Genomic DNA, 26989 nt, shown 5'->3' on the forward strand with positions numbered 1-26989 from the left:
ACCTAAATGTAACCTTCCAGGCTTATGGTTAGAGAGTTAGATCTGTCGGTGTAGTGACTGTAGTGTATTATTTGGGGTTCAAGCACTCATAGCATCATCCCTCATACTTCTTCCTCCCACTTTTTCTCCCCGCGCACTCGCTGCGTACAGCAGCACCAGCAGCTTGCCCTGTAGCCCGCCAGACCACGGCCTCGGAGCACGCCAGGCTCGTGCCGTGCCAGCTGCTGCCCCCACAAGCCCTTTGATACCTGCCCTGTTCTCTACAGAGCTCCGAAGCCCAGCGCCTCACCCGAGCTTGCAGAGGGCAGGACGGTGCTGCGCTCGGGCTGGCCTGCCCAAAGCTTTTGCAGAGCGTTGAGCACTGGATTTGGGTGTAAAGACCAGAATTCAGACAATCCCGGACTTTTCCTGGAGGTGGATTCTGCCAAATCGCCTTGCCCCAGGAGGGTCTGTTGCGACAACACAGATATTTCTCAGCACTGAAGTTAACCACATCATGGCTTTTGCATATTTATTTTAAGCATATTAAAAGATTTGAAAGAATCAGGATTTTCCCCAACATTTTAAGCTATTCCTAGCGAGGTGGAAGTTGTGCTTAAGTGACCCTTAGTAAAAAGATCTCCCCCCTTCCCTGTATCTATCTCAACCTGCAGGTTGAGCAGCCCCCTCCCTTTCAGTCCCGTCTCCAAGCAGTTGGGATCTCCCTGGCTACACCCTGTGGGACGAGTTTCCCATCAGCTCATGCTCCAAGTGCCAACTACGGCGTTTCTTTTCTACTCCCATCGAGCAGCAGCTCCTCACGGGGGTGGGTCGTACCCTTCTCTCTCCCCAGCCAAGCCCCCAGCCGGCGCAGGGGGGCTGCGGGGTCAGTTGAAGCTGACTGGGGTCAGGCTCTTCCTTAGCAAATCCCATCACTGCTTCAGGGGATAAAAGCTCCTGTCTCTATCCCCAGACTTCCTCTCAGCCTTTTTTTTCCCAATGTCTAGCCCCACTCTGGTTTAGTCCTAGAGAGCATTTTGTGCGTGGCAGAAGACCCTCTCCCACCACCCCTGCAGCTCAGACGCAGCCTTCACTGTATCAACTTGAAACCCCAGCCTGTATTTTGTTGCAATACACATTTAAACCTCACATTCTTTGAAGAGTTTTAATATCAAACCGATACCAAATGTGGTTTGCAAATTTAAGGGTTTTTTTTTGCAGATACCTCGGTATGAGCAGACCGCTTCGAAGAGTTGCAGTTGTCACTCATCTTCTGTGCAGTGTAGTACAAAGTGGACTGTGTATGGAAATAAGTTAAAAAATGTTTACAACTTTTGTATATATTATATATATAAAAAGATCTTTTGAGAGAATAATCTGTGATCATGTATTTTCAGTGTCCGTGTACCAACTGCGATTTATTTTCAATAAAGAGTTAAAAATGAAGAGAAGCGGCCTGAAAAAAAATTTGGTAATACTTTATTTAACCAGGTGAGCACAAGGAACAAGGAAACTGCAGCATCAGGCCAAGGAGACCCATTGAGGAACTCCCAGCAGCACCCGCCTGGGGGGAGCTACAGCTCTGCTACCACCACCATTAACTGCGAGGCAAGGGAAGACGTGAGCTACTCCTGGGGACAACGGGCATTGCATTGCCCCCACCTGTACAAGGGAAGAGGGGGGAGAGGAGCTGACCCCACAGCTCGTTGGTGACCAAAGTGGTGGAGGCAGCTGGCAGCAAACTGGAGCTGGGTCGTGGCAGTGGCACGGGCACCGCACCCCCCTCCAGAGGAACCCGAGGCAGAGCAGGAACACGGAAGCGTTACTCCTGGTCACGTATTAATGCATTATAGAGCCATGCAAATCATCCTCCCCCTCCCCGTTTCAGGGCGTGCAGCCCGGCCCCGGTGCTGAACACAACGCGTTCAGGTATTCAAAACAGTCTTAATTATCCAGAAAAAAAAACAAAAGCACTTTGCAGCCTGGCAGCGAGCAAAAATAAAGTGTAAGGCAAGGAAAACTTTCCATAGCCAGGCTGAGCTCTCCAGCAATACTCTGAGCTCAATTTCATAGAAATGATGCTTATAGAAAAGCAGTGTTTTGTCACTAAAAATTACATAAATTAATTTCAACTTTATTCTTCTGCATGTTAAAAAGAACTAAACCCGGTCTGGGAGGATGGGAGAGAATCAGACACTGAATTACAGCCACGACAGTGCATTGCAGGGAGGACTCTTGTCACTCCATCACGTCACGGCTGCTGCTGGAGGAGTTACCTCACACGAAGATTCCCCTCGTCTCTGAGAGGGGGAATTAAGAGATGCCAAACAGCACAAGCAAAGCTACCGCAGAGCGGTGGCACCCAGGGAGGTACCGGACGCAAACACTCCGCCCGGGCTGAGCAAATGATCCTCGTTAGTGCAGCCCACTGTAAACAGAGAAATGCACTTAAAGGCACTGCAGATAAACAGGGTCAGTGATCAGCAGCATTTAATGTCCCCAGGTGCTGTTGTTCGGAGCTACCACCCATTCATACATCCAAGGAATCAGAAACATGGCAGTCATTAAATAAAATCACCGTGAAGTGCTTTACGGAACGTAAAGCCTTAACCTTATTCTTCTACATGCAGTGCTACAAAATAAGTTTCTTTAAAGAACATGATACATAAAAGGTCAGAGGCAACTTCAAATCTCACGTTCAACTAATTGCACAGATCAGTCCAGCTCTTCAAGTAGAATTAATTCCGTTTTCAGACGGGAATTCTCTTTGCTGCAGGAGCAGCCCCACGCTTACAGACACGCGGCTGTAACGGTCTGACTCACCAGTGAGCAGCGCCTTTTCCTCTCCTGCACCTTTGTACCCCTGACTACTGTGATCTTCGTGGTCACAGAAACAGCACAAAAAAATCAGAATATTGTAAGTGAAGCGACTTTTGCTTCCGTTCATTTCAGTGATTCAGAATCTTCCCCCACCCCCGAAAAAAGAAAGAAAAGCCCCAAACCAGATGCTTATTCCCCTCTTGTGTCTCCTGTCAGCCTTAGGATCAGGAAGTATTTTCTCAGCTATTGCATGTTGCAGGAGGAAGGTGCCCCCCTCCCTGCCTGCCCACCCCACCATTTGAGCCTCATTCTACTCCGACTTTGGACATTAATTAGCTACGGCGCAGTCCCGGGATCCCTCTGCACAGTGATGATCAGCACTGCGAGGGCTCCCTAAGTTACCTGACTACTCAGCTGGCACCGGCTCTCAGCCACACTACGCTGCCAAAATCTCATTCCAAAAAGTGCATATTCACGGCCAGAGACTTTTATTGGCCTCGAGGAAAGCTAACTGATGATCCTGCTGATGGCTTGGAGGGAAGGGAACTCCTCATCCTCAATATGCAAAGCTTTGTGGGTGACAACGTCCCGCTGAGTCAGTACTTGCTTACACGTCGGGCAGATGTGGCAGTCGAGGTCGGAGTTGGAGTCCGTCTGCCAAACGTTCTTTTTATTCTTTTTGGATTTGTTGGAGCTTTGTTTTTCTTTGATTCTGAAGTCGTTGTGAGCAGAAAGCAGTTCTTGTTGCTTAACCGTGTCCGGCAACAACACCAACAGCTCGTTAAAAATCTTCTTGAAGTTATCTCCCAGCAGTTCTCGGCAGCTTTTGTAATACTGCGCTGCAGAAATCAGACCCTTCAGTGAAAAGAGAATTGGAATAATCAGGGAAAAAATAAACCCAAAGAAATCCCACTGGGATTCACTTTCAGAGAGGAAGGGTTCAGGAATCCAAAGGCTCTTGCCCACTCACCTGTCTGAATTGCCCCGAATGAGTTTTAAATTTATTGAACTTGGACTCATCGCTCTGAAGAAATTCTTTAATAGATTGTATGAGCTGAATGTTCCTTTGCTGGAAGTTTTCGGGTATCAAGTACGATCCGTGACAGGGTTTTGGCCTGCATTTGAAAAGACCAGAAGTGACTCTGACATTGCTTTGTGTTACACAACGATGCTGCAGGATATACACTGTGGCTGTTCTCCTCTGTAGGCTGCACACCTTTCTCCACCCACCTACACACACAAGTACTACAAGCAGCACATGGCTACCTTGATGGGACGATGGAATGCACCCTGGGGGATTACTGTACCAAATCCCAGCTTTACCTAGATGGAATATTTAAAATGCAAGTTTAACACAGCCTTGACTAGCCATTTGGTCAGCCAGGTTCACTATGAAGACGTGAGCAAAGACCCGCACCACGAATAAAACTGAACAGATTAATACAGACGTCTATTAAACTGACACAAGTTTTCCCCTCCCTGTTTCCCACAAGCTCATCTCTGTAGCCCAGAAGGGCCTCGACCAGACTCAGCTACTGGGAAGGTCAGAGCACTGAAGGCATTTAGAGGTCACCAAGGAAAACGTGCTTCAGCACCTTGCTTCTGGGACTCACAGAGAATCAATGAAAAGGTTCAGAAATATGTTGAAGCTGCAGATTTCCAAATAAATCTAGAAAGGCCAGAAGTCTGAGCTGCCTCTGCCCAGGCTTCCATTTCCTCAGACTTGTACCCACCCAACGCTTGGGCTTTTTTACACAGCTCTCCTGCACCCAGCCCACAACGGCCACGGGACTGCCCGTGGGGAGGCACCGAGGGTGGCACCTGCTCAGAACAATCCCCTCAGAGTGTTTCCCGTGTTGTCTAAAGCCCATATGACAGAACTGAGATGTAACGTGCAAAGTAACTCTAACTCAGAGGGTTTTACTTACTCTTTCAACGATGTAGTGACAGGTTCAGAGATATTGGTGGATGGAATAACAGCAAAACCTGGAGGGGGTTTACTAACAGGCACCGACAGTCCCGGAGGCGGAGGAGGGTTCTTCAATAGCACCACAGTGTTAAAGCCTAAATGACAGCAGAGAAGGGGCAGGGAGTTAGTGCACTATCTGTGGCACCCACGTACCACCATCTAAAATTAACACCAGTGGTGTGATGTGCTCTCCAGGAGCACTAAGAGTCAGCAGCACAGACATCACTATATTGGAAAAAACCTAAAAATTAGAGAGGTGGAAATCTGTTGCCTCAACAGTCAGGTCACGTCATAGTGGCTGATGTTACTCTACAAAGAAAGCGCTTTAATTATTAATTTACTTTTTCAATAGAAGGTAATTTTAAAAACCCCACGCTCAAACTCACAATGATAAACACTTTTACATTATTAAAGTGAACAGAAATCACCCCAGAAGTCACAACTGCACCAGGCATCGCGTGTTCTAGCACACTCTGCAGAGCAGCACAGAACAAAACAGCGACGCAAACATCTCCTGATGCGATTCTGCTTTCATTAAACCCACTGTAAGTCACATTTGTTGCTATGTTACTCCAGTTTTACAAGATTATGGCACTGCTAAAAGCAAGGGCATTAAATCTCTGCAAACACAGAAGTGACCAGTCAAGCCAACTGACAAGTACCAGCAGGCACAGGTCACGGCTAAAGAGAGATTCCCTCTGCCTGCAGGGGCTTCCAAACTACATCTTAAAGCACCCTGCAGCGCTTACCTGGTGGTGGGGGCATCCTGGCTGACCCTGAGCTCCCAAGAGCTGGGAAGTCTTCCTGAGGTAAAGGGCATTTGTTAGTCACTGTGGGCTTTTTAAGGCCAGGGGGCTCTTTGGGTGTACTACAGATCGCTAACGATTTTTCCGAGTGACCATTCGTGACAGTCGCGGCTCTGTCCGGGGCGTGAAGAGCAGAGGGTGTGTTTGGTGTCTGCTCTGCTTCTGGCAGCTTTTCACTCGATGCCCTGGGAAAGGATGTCTCCTGTAAGAGGTGTGGGGACGAGGGTCTCTGCTTCTCAACCCCCATCTTCTTTTTCTTGTTCACTTTCGTAAAAGTTTGTGAGGTAGAAGCTGCCAGCAGGGACGATACGTCAAACATTGTCGGTGTGCTTCTGATCTCCTGGGTTGTCAAGCCACTACCACCGTCTTCATCGTCCGACTGAGAGAGTTTATTGCTCTTCTTATTTCCCTTAGTGCTATTGAAGGATGGTTTTTTGGCTGTCTGGTGTACGCAGGGGTTGGTAATGGCTTTGACCACGTTTTTACTGGAACCGTTGTTCCACGCAGACGTGATGTTAGTCACTGTTTTATTGTTAGGCCTCATTTTGGACACTAGAGCTGGAAAATCCTCCTCTTGGAAAGCCGTTTTCTTTGCAGTTGCTGTATATGCCAAAGACACCCCAGAAGAGATGGTGGGTGCTGCAGAGGACGACAAGCTTGGGAAATCTTCTTCTTTAAGCTTAACCGCTGCTAGCTGGGCAGAGCTGTGAGGAAGGGAAAGCACACCCAGTTACACCAGTGGTGTACAGCTCCAACAGGCAGAACGAGCTCCATACCTGAGCGCAGCCTCCCTCAAACTATCACTCAGGGGGGCACAACTGACCCAGCTTAAGGATGCACATCAGGCCTGGAATGAGCCTCCTCAAAGCAGTCACACGAGCCTGGCTGTGTTATCAGCACTGTCTCAGTACACCTCACCTTGACCAGAGCTGTACACACAGGCACATTCCAGCTGCCACATCCTGCAAAGACACTATTCTAATCATCACCAATTTCAGGAGATGATTAATTTTAAAACTCAGAGTATATGGCTCCTTCAAGATAAGCTATCGAGTTAAAAGTGGCTGGAATGGAGAATACTGAGAATTTCCCTGAAGTTGCACCACCAAAAGATCAAGCCATGAACTGAAGCCGTTCATGCAGGTGACTAGCACAGAGCAGCTCGAGCCAGAAGGGGGCCAGGGCAGGGGGAAGCATTAGGACATTAGGAAGAATTTCTTTTCAGCAAGGGTCATTAGCCATTGGAAGGGGCTGCCCAGGGAGGTGGTGGAGTCACCATCTCTGGAGGGGTTTAAGAAAAGCCTGGACATGGCACTGAGTGCCCTGGTCTAGTTGCCATGGTGGTGTCAGGGCAATGGTTGGACTCGATGATCCCAGAGGGCTCTTCCAACCTGATTGATTCTGTGATTTGTAGTTTCAAGTGATCTGTAAAATTCTTTTCTCCAGAAATGCAGAACATAAGTAAGTTTCTACATCTGCTTTCTCACTGCTGCAGCCTCACACAAACTTACCCTTGCAGAGGTCCGGCTGCTGAACCGATTGCTGGGAAGTCATCTTGGCTTAGAGCACCGTTAGCAGCTGCTTCTTTTGGAATATGGACAAAAAGAGCAAAGAAACATTTTCAACTAAAATCCATTCATTGCAGAGTGGAAGCTACCAATGAACATGACAGCAGCAATAACAAGTCCTGTTTTCAGCAGCTGATGATGTCATTAACTGTGACATCCCAAAAGAACAATTTCTATCCATGCATCTCTATTTCCCTCAATGAGCTGCATTCACCACTATGCCATCGTGTACTGGCTGTAGCATATGGGAAATTCATGATACTTAACACGAGCAAAACACTGGTTGGTAAGTACTTAGTGAGGGAACCCTCTAGAGACAGAGATGCCAACGCTCCCAGCTCTCTGCTCCATGCTTCTACCAGAGGTTAGCACTGCCTGTGCAGGGTGAGGATGCCCACCAGAGCCCCAGTGCTCCCACTGATGGATGCCAATGTTTCTCCATTTGTAAAGCTGCTCCTCCGAGCAGTCCATCACACCTCTGCTGCACACATGCCCAAGCTGCTCAGCAATTAGCTCCTGGGCAGCCATTTTACATTGAAACATAACTCATTCCCAATCTAGATTTGCCTTAAAACCCAAATCTGGTGCTGCAGACTGCAGCAGTTCAGGGACAGATTGATAACAGCTCTGACATGCACGCAGCAAAAGCTGGGCAGGCAGCTGGGGGAGACAACCTTGCCTGTCACCCCGAACTGAGCTGTACCCATTACCCACACAGAGCTCTCAGCAGCTCCCAGTTCATAATGAAAGCATATAATTTTTAAGTGGGAATCCTGTTGTAGGAGCAACAGAACAGTGGAAAATGGATTTGGAGCAACAGTAACACCAGAACACCACTGTGTCATATTTATTTGCCCCAAATCAGATGCGGTTCAAAACAATTAAAGGTTTGCTTTCACCAGTTATAAACCTTTACTGGGAATAACTTGTTCTCAAAAAAGGGGAAACTCAGCTCAAGCATCACAGTAAATCAGTTCTTGCATGCTAGAGTAGGAAAGGGCACATTCTTAGACTATATTGATTTGGATGAACATCACACGTACTGTCATACATTAATTGCATTTGATATTTCCATCCAGCTCCATTTCCAGTAGAACCTGCTGCAGGAATCCCAGCCCACCCAGACACATTCCACTGCAAATGGGTGTTGCTGCAGTAAGATTCTGCACAGCTCTAGCCACATCCACCAGATCTGAGAACAACGCATAGCGATTCCCCAGGGGGATCTCCAGACCCATCACGCCTCCCTGCAGCTGCAGAACACGTTCAAAACTCACCTGTAGCATCATTTGAAGACTTTGGCACACGTTTGGAGCTGAGCACTTCAGAATCCCTCAGGTCCTCCTTTTTACCTCTGTTGCTGCTGTCCTCTTTGTCTTCCACCCGTTTTTTCTCCTCTTGCCGTTTAGCTGCTACAGATGCCCTGACTGCTGCTGCGACGTCTCTGTCTTCTTCCTCCCTGTGGAACAAGGCAGATTTCCTTGGTTAAACTGTAAGGATCACCAAGCAGCTTGGTCTCACTCCAGCTCTCACCTCTCCAGCATCAGCTCCAATGACTGTCCCTGATCTGGTGCTGCCACCTGCTGAGAAGGCTAAACCAAACCCACCACCCCAACACCCCCCGGTGCTGGCTAGCGAGACAGGCAACATTCACCCCTGGATCTGCAGATTCTACATGTGGTAATAACAATCCAGGCCAGAAGAAACCGGGGTGAACTGGGAGAGACAGGACCAAGGATGCATGGGGACACCTGTCTCTCCCATTCGTTTTCAAACGTATGAAATCATACTTGTAGGCCACAGTAGTTCTTTGGAACATGGTTTGTCATGAACTCTCAACACATGCACGATCCGCATGCGACACCAACATAGAAGTGTTTAGAGATGGACTTTTTCCCCCAGTGAAATCACCAGTAATGAACCAGCTGACTGTCCAGCGAGAAAAAGAAGAAAAATAGATGTGCAGTATGTATAAAGCACTCAGGTCTCGTGTGGATGAAGGGACATATAAATGCAAAATTTCATTTCAATACTTAACCCTCTTCTTTTTCCAAAGCACTCAGTCTGGCCACACAGAGATCTGTTAGTTCAATGAAAAGCACGGGCCTTAGAAGAGGAACTTCATGACTACCCAGACCAAAAAGTCCCCTAAACCTGCAAACACTTGTCACTTACTTCAGAAAATCCTATTTAGAAGAGTTAGCATAAAAAACAGTTGCTGAAATTAATTTAGGATTCTGAGTATTTAACCCACAAATTGAAGATTACATTCTTTGCTTCCTGTGTCAACTCCAGAGAGCTGAAACTTCACACAAAATAATTTCATTTCGAGCACACAGGCTTAGACTGAAAGCTAGTTCTACTCTCACAGATTCTCTGGAGGCTTCCAAATTTTGTACCCACCTCCTTCCTACTGGTCCACCAAAACACTGTTAATTGGTAAGCAAAAAACAACACTGAGCAGCAATAAAAATCCACAAAATGTTGGGCTACTCACCTCTTGTATCTCCAGCTGCCTCTTCTGTTCTGCTGACTTCCTCGCCCGCCCAGTCTGCCCGACCTCCCTTGCCTGTTGTACCTGTCCACTTCTTCATAGTCCTCTCCACCTATAACACCTAAACACGAGGGATAGTTGGTCATTCTCAAAGTTATTTCTCTAATCTGAAGAAAGTGAAAACATACTAGTGCAAACAAACCTATCTTGATCTCCTTCTGATGATGAAGTTGTCTACATAACCTTCAGGACTGCTACATTAAAATACATTTCACAGTATATAGATTCCACATATTGTAACCTGTGATGTGAGCTCTGAGTAGTTTTGTTTTTATGCAGAGATCTCTCTACATACAGTTCCACACAGAAGAAAACTTTGTATGGATGTTGATCTCTGCTCTCCGAAGCGGATACACTACTCTGGTCTCATGCTCCACGTTCATCACTACTTTGTATTAACTGTAATATAAGTGATTCATGTAATTACAAACTGGAGAAGAAAGTCAGCAATTTTCCTAAAATTATGTTATCATCATTAAATCCACACATGGGGGATTTAATTCAGGTAGGAAGAGACCTCTGGATGTCATCTGCTCCATCCCCTCACCCAAAGCAAGGCCAGCTCTGAAACCACATTAGGCCACCCAGGGCCCTGTCAGGTCAAGTTCTGGTCATCCTCAAGGACAAACTCTACAATCTCTCAGGGTCCTGTTCCAGGGCTTGCCCACCCTCTTCATAAAGAATTTCTTCCTGGCTAGGAAATGTTCACCAGATGTTCTTGGAAACCCTCAAAGCAGTAAGAATGAATATGCTTCTGTCCACTGCACCCCCCAACCACACCTACCCTCACTCCTCCGCTGGTGCCGAGGAGCATAGTTGAACTGAAGGTCTATCTGCCGGTTCTGCCTGGCCTCCGCCCTGCTCTTGCTGTGGCAGGCTGTTTTGTGTGCTTTGTAATCTATCTCCGTGCGGAAAGCGTGGGTGAACTGCTCTGTGCTGCACCGTCCCTCCTCGCAGAGGAAGTGCTTCTCGCGGAAGTGTTCACGAAGGTATTCATAATCACTGGGAAGAGAAGAGAGGTGGAGCTGCAACCTTCCCAACATACTCACTGGGAAAGTCACAGTAACTAATGGTGTGGCTGCCCCCTCCCTGGCAGTGTTCAAGGCCAGGTTGGATGGGGCTTGGAGCAACCTGGTCTGGTGGAAGGTGTCCCTGCCCGTGGCAGGGGGTTGGAACTAGATGGGCTTTAAGGTCCCTTCCAACCCAAACCATGGCTACTCATACAAGGTGAAGACAAGCCCAGGTGGTTGGTTCTTTCTTTAACCCCAGGCAAACCTTCCAGCTGAAACCACTTGTGTACAGTCAACATAGACCTTAACGCACCATCCCAGCTGTTAAACTAAACCTACTCGCTGATACTCATCACACCCAGCTGTACACATGGCATGTATTTCATAAAAGAAAATGTACTCCCACCTGCTTTGCACATGAACTTGGGAGCATTAGTTAACACACTAGACAGCTGCAGACATCTGCTGTCATGCTCCAAAATGTAACTTTTAATGTTTAACATTAAAGAAGAAAACTTTAAAACATGAGCTAGACAGAAAGCGATTCCTTTGGCTGTCAGTTTGAGGAACAAAAGAGAGCAGCCAACCTGCTGACGTTCTTGCCCTCTGTCTTCAAGTACTACTTTCCCCAAAATTGCAGACCCAAGCAATTTTTCCTCAAAATTTAAGCTACAGAAAGCGGAACAAACTGCTCGCACAAACCTGTAGTATTCCTGAGCACCATCAGAGTCACAGAAATGACAAAAATAATGATCTCGCCTTAGGTGTTTCAGTAACTCATCGTTATCCAAATAACGCTCGTCACAAAATTTACACAGGGGATGCCCACGATGAGAGGTGTCATCTGGATCTCCGTGGATTCGGTGACGGGCGAGGTCCTTCCGAGAATACCATTTCCGTTCGTAAGTAAAAATCTGAAGAAATATATATATACACATGTATTACTTCTTGTGAGCAGAGAACAAAATGGAATAAGCTGGGTTGTGCACAAGTGGAAGATTTGCTTCAGAAAGGTGCAATTTGACAACCAACACCTAAAATTTTCAGTGAATAGGAAACAAAATGCAAGTGACAGATCCAAATTAAATATAACTTGCATTTCCCTCGATGATCCCAGAGGTCTCTTCCAACCTGGTCGACTGGAAATAGATGTAATTCAGCTTTTTCCCTTTCACATTTTTTTTTTTATATTAACATAATGCAACAAACTTTAAATTATAATCTCTGGTGGGGAAAAAAGTCCTAACTATGTATTTATAATCATACAGTATTTTGCATACTTGCACCAAAAAAACCTGTAAACCAGAAGCGAGCTGTTTTACTTTCCTCAGATAGCAACTACCCCAAGAGAGCTACACAAAGGATACAGTTGAGTGAACAAATTTTGTATTGCATTAAATGCCCTCCTACAACAATAAGGAATGCTGACAACTATTAGCACAGAGGTTAGCAGTCCTAGAATTTATTTAACAGTAGCTGCTGATTTGGTTCGATGTGTAATTCAGAATTACAAAACCCACTCTAGCTCCAGGGAAAGGCAGAATTGTGACTTTCAGACTGTGAAAAAGCATTGCTTGACTGACATACCACCAGCCCTTCCAAGTGAAATTTGGGTGGGATTAAAAAAAATGAAAAAGGACGATGATGGTCATGGTAAGATGAGGCTCAATACACATGACCTTTTCAGACACAGACAACTCAGCTTTCCAGTAACTGTTTTATCTTTAGCAGGTTGCAAAATACATTTTCAAACAGCCCCTGGGCATGTTCTATATGTGTACATCAAACGCAGCGGACCTCAATTGCAGGCAATAGTGAGTTTCATTTTCCAATCAAGTCAACAAGGTACAGGAAATTTGCTCTGAACAAATGCACAAGGTAATGAAACCAGCAAGATGGATCCTCATCCTGTGCATGATCCAACTGCAAATGCTATGCTGACTCTGATTTGAGACATAAATCCATCACTCCATGATGCATTCTGCCTTCTGAACCAGCACCAAGTATTTTTTGAAGGTTATTAATATGGTTGGGATTAATTTAAAAGATAATCCACTGAGAACCTCCAGGTCATCTTCATCACTCAGTTTATGGAAGAAGAAAGACTTAAAACAAAGCAACTGGCCTCACTGCAGGCAGACAGAGGAAACTTAAAAAAATAAATCAGTGCTGTTCAGCCACCCCCTTCTTCCCACCTCCCCACGTACTCTTGCAGGTCACAGAAGGAAGCACCCCTCCTTCCCACACACTAAAACACAGAACTAGCTCACCTTTAAGTGTTTAACACAGAGTTTGCAGCAGAAGAGTTCATGCTGCTTCCTCATGTGCTGTTCCAGATCTGCAAAGGTGTTGAATGGCTTCGCATCTGGACACAACGAGCATTCATGCTGCAGCAGCTTCCTAAGGGACAAGAAAGATTTCCTGAAAATCATGATTCCCTCTCAGCAACCCGATATCTTTATTGAAAAACAAATGTTCCATCCGTGGCAGAAGGCTGCGTTTTTATAGCTCCCCCAGCATTCTGTAATGAGGTTAGTGTCCTGCTTTTTCCAAGAACACTTTGTCATGTGTCAGGAACAGAACACAACCAAATTACACAGAGGCTTCAACTGTCGGAGAAGAGCTGAACAGTCACAGTGCAAGTAACACGCTGCCTCCACAATTCTGAGTGGCCTGTTACACGTCCATGCAGCAAACCCCTTGCTGATTGAAGACTCAGCTGATACATGCAACATTCACATCCAATTTAATTACATTTTCTACTGCCAGAAACTGAAGAACACAGTGGGGAGAGATAAAGAATTGTAATAGAAAAGGAGGGGGGAAAAAAAAACAAAGCAGTGTTATTCCCAACAAGAGCTGAAGACAGAGCACTGGTCGCAGTGGGAGACCCCACTCCCCCGCACTTGTGCTGCCCACAGAACTGTGATCTCAGCAACTCTCCAGAAATCCTGTCCTCAAAAGCAGTTCCCAGAGCTGGTGTATAATTAATCAGAACATGCTTCCAACTGACTCTGCTCACTAGAGCCATTGCCCAATTCCAGAAATATGATGTCACACAAAACTGTAAATGCACCAGCAAAGCTACGTTCATAGCCCGAGTCAGGGTGGATACAACGCACAATTCTCCAAGAAAAAGGTACCACTGCCTGCATGGTTTCACCTTTTTTTACTCCTTTCTTTTAACTGCTTTTAATTATCTTAAAGCCTCCCAATTCAGCATATTACAAAAAATATTTTTAGAACATGATGCTGACGCCACATTTTTTATTCTGCATTGTCTTTTCACTTCACCCTTTCTCCCTCCCATTTAGAATAAAGATCTTTGCAGGCAGACAAGGTTGCTCTTCTTTTCATACGATGTTTGGTACAATTAGTTTTGATTAGTCCTTACGCAGCACAGTGATAACTACAATTATGATACTAATTCAGTCTTTACCCATTCCATAGCAGCCATGAAATGAATGAATTCCCATCACACAAAACCACACCGTTCTACTAAGACATGCATTTCCTGCCACGTAACGCAGATAAAAACATGCTGCTTTAGGGATACGTTACAGAAAGGATTCCAGTACTTACCTGTACAGTGCATAAACATCCCCATCCGTAAAATAAATGTCGTATTTCTTCTCATGCTGCAACTGGTTAAGTGCTATCGTCGAGAAAGACGTGAGCTTCCGGCCGAAGACAACCTGCAGGCAGCACAGGAATCAGCAAGAGCACGCTCAGGCTGCGCAGCCTGCGGGATTCCAGGTAAACTCCTCGGCCCAAACTTTGTTTGTGAGGGAATTCACTGAAGCTTGGACAACACTTGCAGGGGTTTGTGTCAGTCCCAGCTGCTCCTCACCACCCCCGGTTACTGCCCCGTACCAACCTCCAGGGAGTGAGCCAGCTTAGCCGAAGGGGGATTGGACCAGCCTGGTCTTTGGATTTTGAACTAGATTAGGAAACTCTTTTATGGTATGTTTTGCTGCCACAGCTGTGCTGAGAGTAAATATCTTCAAACAGTTCAACCCCCTCTCCAGCGAATGCCTGTCAAGAGCCCTGCACTCAGCTCCCTCCTATCTCCTGGCAGGAGACTGAACAGAAAGCTACAGTCTGGAAGTGAAAAGTGACATTACACAGAGCCTGACCGGGAAACCGCTGCTGCTTCTTTCCTTAACTACCAGGAAAGCAAGAAACAAAATCCTACATCACTTCCCAAACTATTTGTACCACATACCCCTTCTAAGGGAACCTGCTTGCTCACAATTGCTCCTGCTGACCTGCAAGCAGCCTGGGTCTCACACTGCAGCCCTTTACGGTATTACATCCTTCTTCAGAAGCCACCCACCACTGGCCTGCTCCAGCACACGCTCCCAGTTTGGGAAGTGCTGGGGTAGCAGCAACATTTATGAAACAGCTGGAATTACCTGCACCAGCTCAGAAAGGCTGAGGCACAAACACAATAAGAGCCTTTCAGTTCTTACAGTAAACGTCGTAAATCTGGACATACCTAAAACCTGAACAAAAGCATTCAATTATATAATACACATCTATTATATAATTCTTCCTAAATCACTTATCTGCCCTTGTTGGGGTGAAATATCACGGAACAAATCTTTTTCTGTCTGGTTTTGTGGGGTTTTTAAAGCTTTCTTTACAGTGGGGCTACCTTTAAGTTAACCAAACCAAAAAAATATACCCAACTTGCTGAAATATCAAGTTTAAATTAAAAAGAATACAAGTTTAAGTTTGTTGGATAAATGACAACTATGTCTAACTCCACTTATTTAAAAACCTTCATTCCAGTGAAATTGTACTGACATGTCATTCCAGCCCAAAGTGAGTTTCAGAAGAGAGGACTGGATTGCTGAAAAGCAGATTTTATCACCAGAGTCCAACACAACCTCTGAGAACAATCTCACACGCATATATAACAAGCACACTGACAGGTCCTCCAAGCCTGATCCAAGTCTACATCAGGGTTAGTTTACAGGTCAACAAGTAATCCTTCCTAACTTCACTGCAACAATTATGCACCGCTGAAAGCACATATTACCATAACAAGTATATCCTGCTCTCTCCTCCGTCATGTCCTGTGCTGCCACTCAGCTTCACAGTTGTGTTTCCTTCGGACATTCCGCTGTGACACCCACCACTTCGGTCCACACCGCCCTGTACGACACCAGCTGACATTTGGTAGTGTCGTACTTGCCTGTGCTAATTCCACACACTATGCAAATTAAGAGACCCCATTTTAGGCCCTACATATACGTTCAGCTCATTCAACGGCAGTTTTGGTGTGATTTATGCTCCCCAATATCTTTTTCCTTTCCTTGGGGCAGATGGGTCAACAGACAGAACAGTATTACGCTGGCACTTAAGGGGGGGTGGAAATGAGCACAGCCACTAAAAATGACCTCTTGGCCAATTATAATGAAAGAATCATTTTAAACAGTTCATAAATTAGGGGAAAAGATGGCTAATGAACCAAAGTTCAGGCCCCGTAATATAGCAATATCACAAAATTGAAAAGCTCTCAAGACTTAACAGCCCACCCATGACCCTAAGACAAGCAGGTTTAAGGATGTAGAGCAACATCACAGCTTACTTCTTCCTAAGGGGGGAGAAGCGGAGCAGCAGCTCCTCAGAGGATGATCAGAGATAAAATTACTTTCACAGAGTTTCTTTCTGTACACAGAGGCTACTCGTGTGCCAGTAAGTTCAGCCTAAAAACCACATTGACCTTTCTGGCCTCCACAAAGCCTGAGGATCTTCAGCACGCAGCCTAAAGATCTTCAATCCCTCCAGCCACATGAACAACACAAAAAGCAGCCAAAGCAAACACTTGGGGGGAACCTCTCCTTTCACCAAGGGCAGAGCCCCCTCCCCCTGATACATTTGTTTTAGTTAATTTACTAAACCACCCCAGTGTATTTCTTCCAGTGCTAGTACCAATTCTTTCCTTCTCAAAGGGTTTGTTTTTCTCTGCGTCAGTTCTGCAAAAACAAATTCACCTTACGAGGATTTGTTTTCACAACCATCTTTGAACAACTCTTCTTCAGGCATCTCACTGCTGCGCCCAACCCTCGCCTCCCTCCGCACGGCCCAGCCACAGCATCACAGCGACTTCCCCCGAGCTCCGCAAAAGGGCCCCCCGCCACGGCCCCAGCGGGCCGCGAGGGCAGCAGAAATCTATCAGAAGAATTAAAACTGAGGGGAAATTACTTTTTTAAGCATACGCCCAAGAGATGGCTCACGCTAACAGGAACTGGAGGCAAGCGCAGCGTGGTGTGCTGTAATGCGAGGCATGAGCAAGCCCTGAAAGAATACAAAATATGTTCTCCCCTAAGCTTAAAACCAAGTCAGGAATTCGGGAGGACGATAAGAGTCATCCGAGATCACCTCATACCAACTCTGGAGAGCAAGCCTTGGTGATTTCAAAACAAATATATATTCCCCTTAAATTCCATTTTCTTCATATTTTGTTTCCAACCCGCCTCCCGTCTCCTCCGAACGGCAGCCGCAGCACCGGGAGCGAAGCAGGCGGCAGATACACCCGGAAAGCTCCCGGCTGGGGGATGTTCCCCCCCCGGCTCCACTCAGCACATTTCACGCGTTGCTCCGCGGCCCGACTCCCGCCCCAGCCCGGCCCCGGGCCTCCCCCCGCCGCGGCCCCGCTCCCCACGGCAGCCGGCCCGAGCCCAGCGCCGCGGGGCGCTGTCAGGCCCCGGCACCGGGCGGGGGGCGCGGCCCGGCCCCACCGGCTGCGCGGGCGCCGGCCCTGGCCTCACCTGGCCCAGCTCCTCCCGGCACACCGCGCAGTACCGCACGCCGCACAGCGCCCGCATCCGCACCGAGCACCGGTAGCAGATGGGGTGGTCGCACCGGCCCAGCGCCACCACCTCCAGCTCCCCGCAGCACAGCACGCACAGCCCGTCCGCAGACCCCGCCGCCGCGCCGCAGGCCGAGTCGGCCATGGCGGCGCCGACCCGCGCGGCCTAGGCCCCGCTCCGCCTAGCAACTGTCCGCACCATAGAGAGGCGGCCTAGAGCGCCGCCCGCCCCGGCGCGACTCTCTGCCCGCCTTCCGACCATAGAGATCCGCCCTCGCGGATCCCCGCCGCAGCGCGGGCCTGGCCGACCATCGAGTCTCTGCCTAGAGCGGCGCCTCACGCCTCTAATTACCCGCCACGACCGCCAGAGCGCCACTCCTCCTGACGTCACGCCCGAGTCCTCCAGGTCCCGACCATCGAGGAGCAGCCCAGAGCGCCTCACCGCCCCGCGCCGCGCTAGCCTTGCTCTCGCAGGCCTCTGACCATGGAGCAGCGCTGCCCGGAGCGCCTCCACGGCAGAGCCCCTCTAGCTGCCTCTCTCTGGTCTCCCCGGAGCGGGAGGCCGCCCGCGGGAGCCATTTGACGGCCCCTCGCCCGGCGGCAACTAAGCGGGGCCCGGGAGAGCCCGAGAGGGGCTGGGCGGTGCGGTGTCACCTCAGGGCTTGCCCCTGGGGAGCTGGAGCCCCTGGCTGTGGGGAGACAGGGACCCCAGGCCCATTCCCCAGCACCCCTGGCCGTGGGGAGATGGGGGCCCCAGGCCCATTCCCCAGCACCCCTGGCTGTGGGGAGATGTGGGACCCCAGGCCCATTCCCCAGCACCCCTGGCCACGGGGAGATGTGGGACCCCAGGCCCATTCCCCAGCACCCCTGGGTGCTGCCCTGCACCTTGGCAGCCCCGCGGCGGGCGGCTGTGAGGCAGCACGGCACTGGCTCTGCGACGGACAAGGCGTTTTGGGCACAAGGGGCATGGTGGGGTTGGTGTCCCGGAGGTGTGGCAGCGTGGGGATGCGCCAGCAGCCGATGGTGCTGGACGTGGGATTTTGCCAGGGCAAACAGCCCCGCAGCGGATGCCTCGGCCCTGCGGCTCTGCCTCTTGGTCTGGTTTTATAACACAAGTGTCTGGTAGCCTGTGTAAACTATGTGCGATTGGAAAAAAAAAAAAGCTGTTACAAAGTGCGCTTGAAACAGTGGAAAATAGGAGATTGCGTCTCTCCCACCCTTGCTTTGAGGGCTGATTTTGTGTTTTAAAGGCCTGTGTGTTGCTGGGGCTCAGAGATGAGACGTGCAGCTACTCAAACAGAAGAGGGTGCTCCAGGAGCACAGAGAGCAGTGCCAGCACGGCCTCACAGCCATGTTCCTCTGGAGGTGAAGTAAAAAGGCATAAAAGCCTGTTTGAGAACAGCACAGAGGAAGAGAGAGAAACAGTTTTTCAAACTTTAGGATCTTCCACCTTTTTTCCCCGGATTCCCACAAAATGACCAATGTGGGGTCACTTTCCTTTCCACGTATCTAAAATCAGAGCAGATCCCTGTCGAACACTGAAGTTCTGCTTCTAGATCTACCTAAAAAGTCTCAAGAAACGCCAAGATCTTGGCATGAGGCGCTCGTTCTGCCACATCATCGTATGTGTCACCAGATGAGCAGCACGTCACTCTGCTTAGCAAACGTTCCTGGAGTCCTGGCTGCTGAGTCAAGGGCTGCCTCTGTCCCAGAAATGACAAAATGGCCCAATTTTCCGTGGGCCTCTCCTGTGACCTGCAGAGCTGTAGTAGAGGATGACTGTAGAATGATTCCAGTGAAGCAGGTCAATGCTCAGGTTACTCACTGTCACAATAAGATAACCTCAAAAATAAAACACAAAATAAACTACATTTTCTAGGGAGGGAAACAGAAACAAACCACGTTAAATTCCACATTAAGATGTACAGTAAACTCCTGGGATCTACTCGTGTGCATCATGGCTAGCTAGAACACTGGACAAGCAGCATCTCTATCGTTCAGATCTGCTTTCTTTTCACCAAATTCCTTGTCTTTTGAGTTAAAAGATGCTCTTCATTTTCTTTGATGCATACACGATTGTTTAAGGACAAAGGAGCATATAAAACATAGTGAGTTCATTAAAATGTATCAGAATATTATCTACTCCGACACCAGCAGCATTTAATTACATCTGTGCTGTAAAATTAATAAAGTAATAGGTTTGATAAGTGTTTTGGAAAACAGATAAAGTAAGTATTTTAACATTGGGGGTCATTGGCTGCAACAGGTAATATTTACTTTCTCCTACAGACCCATTTATCACACTTCAGAGTAGAGTAGGTAATACATGTCTTTCTGGTAATCAACATTAAAGTGTGTTTGGGTGGGGCTGTATTAAATAATTAGGAATGACTGAGGATGTTGGCTGTAATTACTGCAGGAAATGTTCTCCCTCCCCCCCAGGCCCCGAATTAATGATACTGTTGAAAATGTTTTTGTGTCAAAACGGCATCACACAATTTTGGAGAGCAATTAGCACCAAATGAGCCGGAGGCTGCTGCCAGTAATGTGCTGTCTTGAGTGTCACTCGTCTGTGAAATTACGCAAGTACCCCAGCGCTGTGGCCAAGCACACGGTAATAAATACACCTGCATAATTAGCCTTAAAAGTGACATTACTCATCACAAGGAACATGATAACAAAGCGACCAGGCTGAACCTGAGTTTGTACTTGTCCCATTTCGGTGGTGTGGGTAGGAGCTGGTCGGTGGCAGCGCTGCCTGCAGGTCCGGGAGCGCCGGGGGCCTGATCCTGCATTGCTGGCAACTCATCAGTGGGGCATTTTCTGCTTCTCGGATAATAGTTACTGTAATCGGTGTCTGGAGGGGGAAACCGCTGAAGGTTTTGTGTCCCTTCATGGTGCAGCTGAACTTCCATCAGCAATGAAAGCTCATACCCGTCAGATTTCTCACTCTCACTGAGTCCTCAGTTTTAAACTAGACGAGGAAGTTTATTTTTGAGGCTGTGAGGGACACAGCCTCAAGCTTGGCCAGGGGAGGTTCAGGTTGGACATCAGGAAGCATTTCTTCTCAGCAAGGGTCATTAGCCATTGGAAGGGGCTGCCCAGGGAGGTGGTGGAGTCACCATCTCTGGAGGGGTTTAAGAAAAGCCTGGACATGGCACTTAGTGCCCTGGTCTAGTTGCCATGGTGGTGTCAGGGCAATGGCTGGACTCGATGATCTCAGAGGGCTCTTCCAACCTGATTGATTCTGTGATTCTGTGAAAAGCCAATACCCAAACTTCTCTCCAAAGCCTGTTTCCAACTCATCATCGTTCCCAAAAAACATCCTGCCACTGTGTGTGAGTCACGGGCTGAGATTCATCTATTTCGTGGTGCAAAGAGGTTTTTATAATACTCTTTCAATGGATTGAATCATTCTTTGCTGATGACTTAGGGATGCTGTTCTATTTCTCTAGTGATCGCAAATGGAAGCTGGATGTTAGCACTAAGTGTGACCCCAAAACATAAAGACATATAATCATATATAATTAACTAGGCTCCAGCGTGTACTGTAAATATCTTGGTTGGTACTTGGTTCTAAGCATTGTCAGGCAGGAAATGTTTTCTTTCCAAGATAAAGGGTTAATATTGATGGCAGGGATAGTTAATTTCCATGTTTACTCGCTAAATATCACATAATAACATCAGAAGAAAAAGGCTCTTTTCAAGTCATTTAATCAGCAATAAATATACTTCGGAATAATTGATAACTCTGCAGATGAGCACAACAAATCCATTTTGCTCAGAAGAGCAACAGATCAAATATTTATAGTTGAGCACTAAAGTATTGTCAAAGTGCAGAGCTAAAGGTTATGCCTGAGATTAATCTCATATTCACAGCTTGACGTGGCTGCGGTTCATTTGCAGCCAAGATACTTAGCGTGTAATAGCGAAATTTGCTTTCATTTGACAAAGTTTCTGTTAAAAGCTATAATTTTCTCAGGGCTTCTTATTTTTTTTTTGTGAATAGGTCTCAGACACTCATCAGCTGTGGCGTCACACGGGTACCTCATTGGAGGGCAGGTTTAGAGGTACAGCCCTGACCATCCACAGTCTTTGGAGACCTGAGAATGTTTGTCTAATGGCCACGGCATTGGGGCTGCTGTTTGTCCCAGCCACATCCCACCGCCCTCCTCCGAGTCCTCGGGACTGATATTAAATAATTAGGTCCGTTATTTTCTTGCATTTAAGAAATATCCCAGTCTGTGATTACTAACCACATTGATTGTTCACCCTTTTTTTTTTAACCAAAAGCATGTTTTTCTATTTAAAAGCTCAGCTGTGGAGAGGCATACACGTACCTTTGATTTGTCAGCAGGCACAAAGCACTCTGCACGATGCACAACTTCAGACTGGATGAGGGAATTTTCCTCTAAGATCTTTATTTGCGAAAAAATGTAATTTGGTGATAGAAGCTTTTCTGAAAAGTAGCGATTCCTTAAAGAGGGGGAGGATGAACAAGGAGGGGCAGGATCCTTGAAGTCTAAAGAGAGACACATGCTGGGAAGCCGAGTTGTATTTTAAGGCATTCATAAACATCAGCCTAGTGATAGGGTTTTCTTTAGCACGGGCTTGTTGGAGGCTGAGAGCGGAGTAAGTGCAGCTGACAGAAAACACGGTACCTGGCTGGGAATGCAAAGGGACAGCGGGGGAAGAAACAGCATCAGGCTTTCAAGGTGAAGCGCCAACGTGCAGATTCCCAGAACAGGATGAGGACCTCGAGGGAGCTCAACTTTCAAACAACTTTATGGGAGCTAACGTCGGTGGGCAGAGGCAGAGCGGCTCGGCAGCAGGAGCTCCCCGGCTGCTCGTGCCCCGGTGTCCTAACAGGGAGCAGAGCTCGTGAGCTGAGCTGTGACCAAACCTTAACCACGCTTAATCCAACCCATCCCGGCGTCAGACTCTACAAGCTCTGCCTGGGGATCAGGGCGTGCTTTTGAGACGACGAGATACGTTTTCATCCCCGTTTCTATACTCAGCAATGCCAAGGCTCAGAAAGTTGGAGAGGGCAGACAGCAAATCACTGCTAACTCCCGGAGTGCAGCTCGGAGCTCCTGACCCCCCATCTGGTGCACTGCCAGCCCGACCACTCTGCTCTGCATAATTTGACTTTTTTTTTGTCTGGTGCTAGATTTTGGGGGGTGTCAATCCCACACCCACGGGGACTGCATAAACGGCAGTAAGAATTGCATGTGGTCAGCATGGGCCGTTGGGCTTCTTGTAGCATCATGCTTCTTGCAACACAGTGGTAGCAAATTTAACTCTAGTTGTAGTGCTGGTCCGGGAACAGAGCAGCTAGTGCGCCTCCTTTTTGGTATCTCAGAGGGTTTTACAAATACATCTCTTAATCCATGCCAAGCAAAACACACTCCACCTGTGCCAATTTGCTGGAAGACAAATTTTATTCTCGTCTCCATGCCTTAGAGCCTTCTGCTCCAATTATCTCACATATATATAATTGTGTGTACAATATAGTCTCACTTAATTAAATTTCAAGAAAATAGGAGAGCACTCCAGGGTTGCGTGGGATTTGGTTAAGAGAGCTCAGAGATGTCAGAGAAAAGATTCATCTCACAACTCTTCCTCCTTACAGTAAACATGCTTCAGATCAGAGCCAAATATACTCTGCCCTTCACACATCTGGGTATTAGCTTGCTTTCGTTACTGTAAATTACTTCCAGGAGAAAGACTGAATCATGGACTGGAGGGGGCTGAGAAATCTGCTTGCATTAGAGACAGCCCTTTGATGGCATCTTTTTTCCCTGCTCTTTTACCTGCATTTCGTATTTTTGTCTTTGCTGCTTCCCTGCTGCTTTCCTAAGGCGACCCTGTCATGCCACATCCCCGTGGCTTCTTCATCATGATTCTTTGGTGGTGTTACGTCGTGTCCAAATCACTCTGTGATGACATCGCTTCAGCCCTTGAGATGTTTAGAGACTCTCTCAATATTCTGCCAACCGCAGATGTTGGAGGCAAAATAGGCAAAGCACAGGGCTGGCTGGTGGGTGATGCGGCGGTTCCTGGCAGTTCATCCTTTCACCCAAGTAGCCTCATCTCAAGTTGATGAGTCACGTAAGAAGTGAAGGATCATGCCTGTAGCTTGTAAGGTGATGGACAACTTCATTAACTCGGATAGGCGAGGACCGCTCCGTGGGGTTGGGTGGGTCGGGCAGAGGACGGCACCTCCGTTCAGTTTGGGTCTCCAACCAGTGATTCAGTTATTCCCTCTCCGTACCTCAGTTTTAAGCAGAAATAATTCCACCGACTCAGCTGGGTGCGATGGGGTTTAATTAGTGTCTATAAAGGGCTTTGAAATCTAAATGATCGATGCCTTGAGAGTGTGTGTGATTAGCGAGCTGGATGCCGTGTTGTGAGCTCAAGCTGCAGGATTCGAGGGAACAAACAAGTTTGGCTCCATGAACGATGCAAAAGTAGCGTGAGACTGTGGTTTGTTTTTTTAACTTAGTGCTAATGGATCCATTGTTTCATGTAAAGGTTTCTACCGCTCTTGTTATATCGTGTGTGACATTTACAGTACTCTTTGTTCCATTAGCAAAGTAATTTGAGATAGTTTATTGTCCTTTGGAGACTTCACTGCTTGCTGTTTAACTTCCATTTAAGTGGACCCTGGAAAAAAAAATCTCTTAAAATAGCACGTGAGTCTAAAAATAGGGAGGAATTAGTTGTTTCGTTGGAGTAAAATAATTAATTTAGTGCACTTTAATAAGAAGATCTGCAACATTAGGAAACGCCACTTGTTGTTTCCTCTTTCTTTTCAGAGCCACCAAAATGTGCAGCAGCTTCATCGTGGAGTCAAGGTGCGTCTTGCCTCACAGTTTGAAATCGTAATTTGTTTGTATCAGCCACAGTTCCTTTATTTCAGAGGAACAAAGAAATAGCATTTAATCAGCGTGTTCTGAATCACTGGTGAAAGGAATCGCTCCATAATCTGAATTTATTACCCGAGGACACACTCTAGATGCAAGAAAATGGCAAAGGTTGTTATTCCTGGGAGTATCTGCCTGGGGTGCTGTCACTGCGGGACCCGAGGGACTGAGCCTGCTTGGGTCCCGCTCGCTGAGCGGCTCATCCCCGCTCCAGAGCACAGCACCCTCCTGATTCAGCAGCGGGCTGGGTGTTGGAAAGCAGCGGGGTTTACAGAGCCACGTGTGTGGGAATATTTTTTTTCTTGCCATTAAGCCTTCACTCACTCCCGGGTTGAAGTAATGCGGGAGGCAGCAGGGATGGGAATCTGGGAGAGTAGGTGAAGGGTGAAGAGCAGAAATTCGGCGTTCAGGCAGCGATGGAGCGGTGGGGACCCACACCACTGACCTCCTGCGCTGCCAGGCGGGGTATTTCTCACGTTCACCTTTTCAGGTGAGATCTTCCGTACCAGGTCGCTCAGGTCCTGAGCTTCAAACCTTACCCGAAGGACGGGTGCCTGCAGCAGCACCGGGCTCGGCACCGGCGCAGGGTGAGCATGGAGCTGCCTGGTAGGGGATGGGCAGCAAAACACATCCCTGGTGCAGCCTCTGAGCTCAGCTCCTTTGCTATTTGTTGTGCCTCCGGCAGATTTCATGGCAGCGCAGCCTCTTCTGGCTGTTTTGTGCCCGTCTCTCCGAGGCAAACCTGTGCCCTGTGTGGGAAGGCAGAGGCGAAGGACCTCGGAGCAGGAGGCTCCGTTACCACCTGCCATTCGCTTGTGTGGTCTTTGGCAACTCACTTGAACTCTCTGGGCCTCAGTTTCCCAACGTGAAACCCAGGATGATCACAATTAACAGAGGCGGGGGGAGCTTGCAGAGTGCTCCGCAGGCGGAGGAGGAGGCAGGCTCTGTACCAGGCTGCGTGAGGCTTCTCATCCAAAATGATGTCGCCTCCATCCTCTCATCACACTCCCACGGGGAGATGCTGGAGAGACCAAATGGCCAAGAAGTGTCATGTATAGAATGAGCATTAATGACCAAGCGTGCCAGAGACCCCGTCACAGGGCTGGCCTCCTCAATTGCTTTGTTTTCGTGCTCGGCTGAGTCTCTAACCTTCCAATAAACACCAGAGTCATTATAATAAAAATGTGGAAAATGCTATCATTAAACCACACCGGTTTATTTTTCAAGTGCCTCTTTCTGGGACATCAAATTCATTTAGATCATTCTCAAAAGCCACAAACCCTGAATGGTTGCAGTAATGTGTGTGGTGGGAGGCGAGAGCACACCAGGCATTAAATCGGGTAGAGTCAGGGCTCTGACAAGAGAGCTCAGCTGGGTTTATTGCAGGGGTTGAAGACGTGATACCTCCGGCTGCTCACCCCCCTCGCCTCCCAGGTGGGCAGTTTTTCAGGCTGAAACCCTGGTTCATCTCAGCTTAGAGCTGTGGTAGAGATGGCTGGTCCAGCTGAGGAGACCCTGGAGAGCCCGAGCACCCAGCGGGACGGGGAGCTGCAGCCGCTGCAGCTGCCTCCTTGGTGACCAGGAGCCAGGACCCTTCCAACAGCAGAGTCTTCCTCTTAGAAAAAGATTAATTTTGTTCCAAAATAAAAGAAAAAGACCTTAAATCCTTTCAGCAGCAGAGCCATAGGGTTAGATCCCATTGCCCTCAACAAATGTGGAATCTAGAAAATGTAGATCCCATCGAGCCTCAACAAATGTGGAATAACACCTTTAAGGGTTCGTCTGAGCACAGGGGTAGCTGAGAAAAGCCTCGGCTCAGTGTCTGTGTGGTTGGTAAGTGTGATGCTGGAGCTAATAATTGTGTTTATTAAGTGAAAACATAAAAGTGGGGTTTTCAGAAGGGTTTGAGATTAGCTGGACTCTGCTCGGGTGAACCCAAGCACCGGCAGCTTATAGAAGTGACCCGAAAGGCTGAAATCTTAATTTCACAGGAGTCTGTAGAAAACTTCCACAGGAGCCAGGATTTGTTCAAAAGCTTTTTATCTACCAAGAAGAACCCGGATTTTGTGCCTCCGGGGGAGTTCCTGGCACGAAGATCACCTCGGAGGAGCAGGGTGCGATGTGTCCGCTGACGTGCTACAGCGTTGGCGGGAGCATCAGCTTCTGTGAGGGGAACAGGCATCCTAAAATTGTATTTTAGCTACTTAGAATATAAATAGAAGACAAATTGCTTGTCAGATGTTTCATTCGAAAGATATTTAAAAATACTTGGGAGAGGAAACGTGAACTCTGCTCGAGACCCGGAGCGTGACTGCGTCAGCGTGAAGGGTCTCCAAGTGCCTCGTAGACACAACGCAGGAGTCGTTCAAGGCACTGGGAAGGAAGAGTTCAGATCGGTTTCTGCAGTTTATCGGCGTGACAAGTTATTCAAGTTATGCCAAAAATACACGTAAAAGACACTTCAGACCCATCTAGGAATGAGAAAATCTTCCAGTGCTGAGTGGGAGGGTTGAGCCCACGCTGGTGCGTTGCTGCAG

At 47.8% G+C, this 26989-nt stretch overlaps 1 protein-coding gene across 2 annotated transcripts; it reads right to left on the reverse strand.

The window, feature by feature from the left end:
- Positions 1 to 1439: 1439 nt before the first annotated feature.
- ZNF598 (zinc finger protein 598, E3 ubiquitin ligase) lies at positions 1440 to 17712 on the reverse strand. 2 transcript variants are annotated; one of them, XM_068424089.1, is made up of 12 exons: positions 17486 to 17712; positions 14289 to 14401; positions 12977 to 13106; positions 11409 to 11620; positions 10481 to 10698; positions 9640 to 9757; positions 8420 to 8601; positions 7086 to 7155; positions 5518 to 6278; positions 4728 to 4863; positions 3770 to 3914; positions 1440 to 3654 (listed from the first exon to the last, which is right to left on the reverse strand). In XM_068424089.1, exons 1-12 carry the CDS (start codon positions 17669 to 17671, stop codon positions 3307 to 3309), a joined length of 2619 nt encoding a protein of 872 aa, XP_068280190.1. In that variant the 5' UTR covers positions 17672 to 17712; the 3' UTR covers positions 1440 to 3306. The 2 variants fall into 2 exon arrangements, with proteins under 2 accessions (XP_068280190.1, XP_068280189.1); XM_068424088.1 differs by having other exon boundaries at positions 7086 to 7158.
- Between the last annotated feature and the right edge of the window lie 9277 nt (positions 17713 to 26989).

This window comes from Nyctibius grandis, chromosome Z (genome assembly GCF_013368605.1).
Source record: "Nyctibius grandis isolate bNycGra1 chromosome Z, bNycGra1.pri, whole genome shotgun sequence".
Lineage (NCBI taxonomy): Eukaryota > Metazoa > Chordata > Aves > Nyctibiiformes > Nyctibiidae > Nyctibius > Nyctibius grandis.

Excerpts from the sequence above, each read along its gene's own strand:
- ZNF598 (XM_068424088.1), bottom strand. The coding sequence starts at position 17,671 with ATGGCCGACTCGGCCTGCGGCGCGGCGGCGGGGTCTGCGGACGGGCTG. Across the intron at positions 7,159-8,419 it reads GTCTTCAAATGATGCTACAG|AAGCAGCTGCTAACGGTGCT; the intron begins GTGAGTTTTGAA and ends ATATTCCAAAAG. Across the intron at positions 6,279-7,085 it reads GCAGCCGGACCTCTGCAAGG|CTCTGCCCAGCTAGCAGCGG; the intron begins GTAAGTTTGTGT and ends CCTTCCTCACAG.